The sequence below is a fragment of the Acomys minous genome (assembly GCF_964271855.1).
Source record: "Acomys minous genome assembly, chromosome: 10".
In the NCBI taxonomy this organism is placed as follows: domain Eukaryota; kingdom Metazoa; phylum Chordata; class Mammalia; order Rodentia; family Muridae; genus Acomys; species Acomys minous.
Window position 1 is genome coordinate 4,605,001 of NC_140491.1, and position 7,352 is coordinate 4,612,352.

Genomic DNA, 7,352 nt, shown 5'->3' on the forward strand with positions numbered 1-7,352 from the left:
CTACTGCTGTTGGCTCAGCTTGCCAGACCCCCGTGACTGGCAACCTCCAAAGCACAAATGATGGTGGGAAGATCTTGCTGCTCCTGGCAGGGAGGGAGCGAACTGAGGCTGCAGCCTCTGTTAGCAATTAGCCGCCATACTGAACATCTGGAAGTCAGAAAGTCTATCATCCTATTTGTGCCCTGAAGAGAGAGGATGGGTGGGAGGGGTGAGGGGGGGAATCATCATGCAGGTACATTTAAATCTAGGTTTTGGGGGTTTTATCACGGTGGGACACTTAAAGGGCTAACCCATCTCCTAGACTGACAATCTGTCTCCTATCCAAATGTTTCCAGTCTAAGCAACAAGAACCAGGCCCGTTGAATGAAGGCCCAGGGTGTTAGGAGCAGTATAAAGCAGTCCACGGTGAGCCCCCAATTTACTGTCTCCCACCACCTCACAAATCACCAGTCCTGACTCTAGACGTCATATGTCTGTGTCTACACGCCCACCCATAGAAAGAACACCATGTAGTTCTTAGTACTGGTGACACAGACTTTTTCTAAGAGCATCCCTTAGGCAGAGAAACCTCCAACTTAGAGTTTGCTTCCAACTGTAAGGCAGACAGAGATAAGACTTCCTTCCCCAAAGGCAGCAGGACAAGTGTGCTAGTCTCTTCCCTGTGTGGAAAAAAGCCACACTGAGGTGCAGCCTCCAGCTTAGGAGTGGCTGAGGAAACACCTGGGTTTACCAAGGCCCTTTACTTGGCTTTCTGTATCAGATTCAACTTTTATTACTAAGGCCATGTGAGATAGAAATTCCCTCTTATCCAGATATAAATACACATCAGAAAGCATTTTACTGTTCCAAAGACCCAGCCAGTGAGCAACAGGTAACAGTTACCTGTTGGCTGCTAAGTATGAGTTCTTCAGCATCTCCTATGTCCCCCTGTGTGAGTGCCAGAGGTGTGTAAAGCCAGGGTGAATTTAGCCAGCACTTCCTCGTGCATGACACCAAGCGGTTGTATGTTAGTTTCATCAATAAGCTGACTCTTTCATGGCAATATGCCCATTTTAAATTCAAGAAGTGGCCCGGTTAGTTAAGTCACCAGAGGTTACACTGCTGGCAGGAGACAAGGCCACTACCCATCTGGTTTGGCCTGATCTCAGACTGGGTACACAGGGAGAGTACCCCAACCCTCTGCTCTCCTTTTCTGAGTGCTAACCCCTGGCCCCAGGAGGCTGGCTTAACCCTGCCTGAAGGAACAGAGAAGTCTAGTTTTCTAACAGGCCAGAAGAGCCCAGAGTTCCCTGCTTTCCACTAAGTGGTCTAGAAACAGCTTCCCAGATCCTAAGGACTGGGCATTTTGACACCCTCCCCACCCCCACCACCAAAATTAAATCCCAAAGGATAACACTGGGAAGCTGACCCCTTTCTTCTGGGTTGTCATTTGGAGGGTGAGACTCAGATGACCTCTCCTCTCTCTCTCTTCCCCTGTATTCCGGGGATCATAGTGTACAGGCTCCAGGCCACTGCCTCACAGTCCTGAGGGGTCACAGGCTCTCAACTCCGCACACTTCTCGGGTTTCCTGGCAGTAAAACCATCGCCTCAAGCTGTAAAAGGTTTCCCTGATGTTCCAATTCAAGTGGAAAACTTTTTTTCCAAGGTGTAAATTTCCTCTGCTGGGGTCGTGATTTATTCACCTCTTAAGTGAGCAAGTGAGCAGAAATTTGACCCGTGTTTTCCGATGTGAGAACAGGGGGCCTGAGGAAGCCCTGTGACCCTGAATTTTAAATCCTCACCTCGAAGAACACTTGGGTGTTTCTGAAAAGCGTGACAATAGGAGGTGGGCCAGAGAGGGTAATTCGATGCAGAGAAATGAAAGAAAGTTGGAAGAGTGACGAAACGCTACCACTCGACAAAAGAAAAAGAAAAAAGAAAAAAGAAAAACAAAGAAGGGAAAGAAAAGAAAAAAACAAAACAAAACAAACCATTGGCCTGAGGACTGTGCTTGGGCTCTTGACCAGAGTCGCATTCCCTGACACCCGCAAAAAGTGACCAGAGCGCTCAGAAACCCAGCTTAGCGCCACCAGTCTTCCTCAGAAGCACCAGGTGCAAGCCAGCCCTGCGATCCCCGGCAAACTTTCCCTAGGGCCAAACCTCTCGGGGACCACGGGAACCACGTGCAACTGGGAGCTAAACTGCAAAGCGTAGGACCCCAGGACCTGAAATGCGGCCACTCACTCCTCCCTGGATCCCCAGACACAGCTGTGTCTATTTTGCTCCCCGAACTAGGAAGGCGTGCCTTTGTCGGGTGAGAGAGGAGCCACACTTACGCGCCGTGATACCGGGATGCTCCAGCTCTCCTCGATCGTTGGTGCAGCCGCCCTGCTCCAGCCTGGCATCTGCTGCTGCGCAGCAATAGCGCAGCGCACACGAGCCGCAGCAGATGGTGGCGTCCTGCGTGTCGAAGTCCTCGGGGCACTGGAACCCCTCGTGATAGTTGCCCTGAGCGTCCACCCAGCCGTGGCAGTATTCCCCAGGCTGCTGCGTGCCCACTGGGCCCCAGCGCAACAAGCCCACGAGGAGGCAGAGCGCCAGCAGCGCCCCCATTGCCACCCGGCGCCCCGGTGGCAGCTGGAGAGTCGGAGGGCGGAGCCGGGGCTCCGGGGACCAAGGTTCCGCCTCCCCCGAGGCACTGAGCGGCCAGCAGACCCCGCGGTGGAGAACTCGCTCTCTCGGGTTAGCAGCGGCTGGGCAGGAGGCGCGGGTTGAACTGCGGGCTCCGTTCGCCGGAGGACCGCGTGTTGCGCAGGGGCGAGGAGACCAGGGCGCGCGCAAGGCCACCTCGGGGGCCGCAACCCAGGCAGCGGCGGCCCTTGGCCCAGCTCATCGCGCTAGGAGCAGCCGGGCCGGAGCCTCCTCGCACCCCGCTTTCCACTCAGGCCGTCGAGCCCCAGACTACCAACTCCAAAGCGGGGTCCGGATCGTGGGGCTGTCGCCAGGTACCGGGCAGAGCCGGGAGCTCAGCTTGGCTCTCCACGTGCGGGTCCACGGGGACCAGTGACTAATTCAGCTCCCGCCCGTGACTGTCACGCGGGCCGCAAGACACAGCCGAGCCAGCGGCCAAGTGCAGAGGGCTCGGGGTGGCTGACAGCTCTGCCTGCGGGACGTCCCTTTTAAAAAGGCAGAGGGAGGAGGAGACACGGGGGTGAGGAGAGTCCGCCCTCCCCGGTTGCCGCGCGAGCTAATCACAGAGGGCGCCCCGCGGTGCGGTCCAGGACGCCCGCAGGTTCACGCGAGTCTCCCTGCCGCCCCCACCCATGGCGCTCCCCTGAGACATGGTGGTGACATTGAGGGAACCGGCCCCCGCCCCCCACCTGTCTGCCACATAGCTACCGTGCCGCCTCTGTCCACGCACGCCAGCTCGCGAAGGGACACGCTGACCTTCTTGAGTTTCACTTAAAAACAAAAACAAAAACGAGCGCGGCGGCTAGAATTCATCAACTGTTGTGTCGGCGTCTGCACAGACCTACTTTGTTCCTGGGCCGCCGATTCTGAGATTCGTTTAGTTCTCCGGCAAACTTGATTTTTAGGGTCACCAACATTTGCACCTCACTCCCACCCTCCTGGCCCCTCCCATTCAACTTGCACACAAGTTCACTCTCAGCCGCCCCCTTCCCGCACCGCTGAGCCGGCGCCGGGGAGGACCCGGGTCAGCTCTGCCAGCCGCACTTCAAAGACCAGGATTTCGGTCTTCGCGCCCGCAAAGGAAATAAAAGAGTAGAATTAATGATAATCGAGCCTATCTGAACTTCTGTTCGGGCAAAGAAACACATTTATTTAAATGATGTGTCCCTTGTGGGCTGTTTGCAGGGGCATGGCTCCTCCAGCCGCGGGGAGAGCCTTGTGAAGCCAGAGTTATGTGAAAGCCAGGCTAACCTCAAGGCTTTATTTTTACTGCAACCTGTGTTTCCTTTCCGGGTTTATTGGTTCGGTTACGTGTAAGGACGTTCGTCTTAGCTACACGGTTTGTCAAACACGTTGAATACCCTGTCACCGATTTAGATGTTAGCAAGTCTCATGAAACAAATGGAAGGTGTCAAAGCACCGCCAACAAAAGTGCGCAGTCAGAAGTATTTATCACAGCCGCGGCTTGCCCAGGGTCCCAGAGGCTTCAAGAAAAACTTCAATGCTGAATAAAACGGTTTATTTTTTAAAATATAAATTAAATTCCATTCTGGGTAAAGAATTACTTTTAGTTTCTGGTCTTAAATATTGATAGGATCATTTAATTATAAAAGTAAATACCAAGCACGCCACGTGCTGAAGAGGACAGCGTAAAAATTTAACTGTATTGCTCTGTAATAGATATTGGTGGGGGGGGGGACAATAATAAGTTAACAAGCTGTTAAGTAAAGCGAAATTACATTTTCCTTGACGAAGAACTTAATTGAAGCATACGGAGGAAATTGTTTTAGTAGAAATTTCGTAGGCAATGAGTTTTTATTTATATAGGAAAAAAAAGTCGCTGGGTTTCAAGGTTGCTCTTTTTAACTCTAGTTTTTTGGGGGGACAAGGTGGTTTTGTTTTGTTTTTCAGGGAAATAAAGGAAAAGGCATTTAGGAACCACAGCAAATGTGAACTTGCAATGATCATAACAAAATGATCAAACTCAGAGGCACCCAACACTTAATAACTTTCCCAGAACCACACTACTTCATACCTTTTTTTTTTTTTTTTAGTTAAGAATTGAGGAATTTCATTACATCACAACTGCGTGAAACTGTACAGCAGCAACAGCCCCTCCATCAGTCCCCCAAGGGTCATGTTTCCTCCTTACCCAGCTGTTCTTTGATAGCGTTAATATTTTAAAGAGTGATTTGTTGGCACTTCCCTCCCATTAATTTCATTCTCCGTGCCACAGTGGGGTTCTTTTCCCTGGGACACTGGCTATAATTAATTTCCTCATTTAGAGCCCTTGTCGTTTGGCTTATTCGGGGGCTGTTCTGCTCAAGTTTAGTTGGATGATTTTTGCTAATGGGAAACAACCAAACTTCTAAATTAGTTGAGACTCCATAAATCTCAGAAGTGCGAACATTAAAACAACTGCATGCAATGCATTTGTCTCTAAGTCCAAACTGTTTTGGGGTTACAATACACAGCCCTTGGGGCTAGGGCAGGGATAAATATATAAGGAGTGCCCCCCCAACATCACACATGGGTAGGTTTTAACCTAAAAAACAATGCCCAAAGAATAATATTTGCCTCTTTTTGGGGTTGCAAATACCTGAAATTTCAGGGATTCTGTTATTATTTTCATAGTAAAGGAAGATTTAAAGGTCCCCAGAGACTCCCTCCCCAAAGCCTTTGTGGGAGTGTTGTGCAGAAAGATGACCAAAACTCTCCACCCGTGGTGTCACGTGGAGGTTTCCCCCTGTCTCAGTAACAAAACGTGCCTATTTTGGTGAATAACACAATCTTAAGAAATCACTTTCCCAGCCTATTTTCTCTTGTGGTCTTCAGGAAATTTCTATAGGAAATGAGCTACATGATATGCTGTCTGGGATTTTCTTTAATAAACACCAGAAAGGGGGTTGAGGAGAACAGAAGGGAGACAAAAAGAGAAAAGCCAACAGAATATTGGGGGGGGATGCAACATGCTGATAGTTTTAGCTGAGTAAATGGGCCTTAAATGACAGAATCACAATTCTGTTTTATGCAGAAATAAAATCACACATTTTCTCTGATATCACTATTGATAGAACACAGGCCCTTGAGTTCTACTACCAGCTCCATTTTTTTTTTTAAATCATAAATCAGCACCAGTAGTCTCCTTTATCAAACCTTGTTCTGTTTACGTGTCTCTCTCTCTCTCTCTCTCTCTCTCTCTCTCTCTCTCTCTCTCTCTCTCTCTCTCTCATATTCTTTTGGGCATAGTAAGTGGAGGGGGGGGGGAACAACATGGAAAAGGCTGAGTTCCAAAATGTGCTAGAAAAAGAGAATAAAACTCCAAAGGAATGGCTTAAAAAGTTGGGGGATGGTTGGCTTTGACTAAGGAAGTCCCCATAAGCCATTTGCATTGGTACTAGAAACAACGTCTTTAAAACTTAGATGTGCGAGTGGGAAGACCTGTGCAGTCCTGCAGCTTCCCCAGGATTGTGACCAGTGTTTAGCCCCTTCAAAAGCCAGAATGCAAATCCAGAACTTTCTTTTTTGTTATCAGCATTTCCCTAAACTCATGACTATAGACTAAAGAGGCTTTAGCAAAACAAATGGTCCCTTAACTCATCCTCATGTCCTTTTCTGGAGTGGTTTGTCATCACCAACTTCCCTTTAACTCCTTTGATGGTGACCTAATGAAATTCTTTTTCTTGGGTCACTTACTGTAAATCTTATTCCAGGCCATTGTAAACCTGAGTTGGTTGAAAGATACTTAGTTTTTGAGAGCTGTAGTATCTCACATTTACCACTGAAATATATAAAGGTGCCCCCAAAATGGGAAGTATTACTCTCAGATGCTGGAAACTGGTCCCCAAGGAGGTAAGTTACAATTGATTCCTCATGGTTGATTGGACAGGCCCCTCCTCCTGTCCAGGATATCTGATAGCCTCAGCCTTGTCATGTATAAAAAGAAGGGCTTAGGCACAGTGCCCTTGAAGCAGAGTGTGAGAGAAACACCCAGAGACCTTGTGAAAACACAGATGTGGGTCCTGAGCATCTAGAGGCCAGGGTGTGCACATCTGAGGATGTGACGTGATGCTGAAGCCGCTGGATTGTGGGTCATTTTCTACCCCTCCTCCTGCTGTCCTCCTCCTGTGCATGTGCCCAGACTCAGATGAATCGAAGGGACCACAACTGCATGTTCACCTACATGCAGCTCCTCTCTTGGCCCCTGTGTAAGCCCTGAATCCCAACACTTCTCAGCCAAACATTTACTGCAACTGTTGCTCATAGAAGCCATTTCCTGGCTGTAAGAGGCTCCTGGTCAAAATGTGTGCACACAGACCACAGTGTCCAAACACATGCGAGGGTGGCCCCCAAGGGGTAAGACGGACCCAAGGATGGGCAGTAAAGGAGAGGAGGTGTGGATTCAGGCCGGTGGCACTGGTGTCTGTTCTTATCCTACCTCCAGAAATGCTGCCTAGTTCATGGAAGTCAGAGAGGAAATGGGTGGCTGAAAAAATGGCAAAAATGAACGTTTCCCCCTTAGTGATTTCGCAGCACTTTCTCCACATTGTAATTCCATGTTAGGGGCGTCTGTCTTCTCCGCCAGTGTAACTTCCTCTTTACTGTGTTCCGGGACACAGGGGAGCAGGCGGCACACAGCAGGTGTCTGGTAAGTGCTGAATGAATAACTGAGTGCATGTAG

General features: G+C 49.6%; 1 protein-coding gene across 2 annotated transcripts in view; it reads right to left on the minus strand.

Annotated features, from left to right (window-relative positions):
• SHISA3 (shisa family member 3) overlaps positions 1-3,730 on the minus strand; it is a 7,180-nt gene extending 3,450 nt beyond the window's left edge. Inside the window, exons 1-2 of one of the 2 annotated variants that reach the window (XM_084797292.1) lie at positions 3,380-3,730; positions 2,317-3,156 (exon numbers count right to left, since the gene is read on the minus strand). In XM_084797292.1, the coding sequence (XP_084653418.1) occupies positions 2,317-2,593 (277 nt within the window). In that variant the 5' untranslated portion in view covers positions 2,594-3,156; positions 3,380-3,730. Of the gene's footprint in view, positions 1-2,316 lie in introns of both variants that reach the window. The other variant, XM_084797291.1, reaches the window with a different exon arrangement.
• Between the last annotated feature and the right edge of the window lie 3,622 nt (positions 3,731-7,352).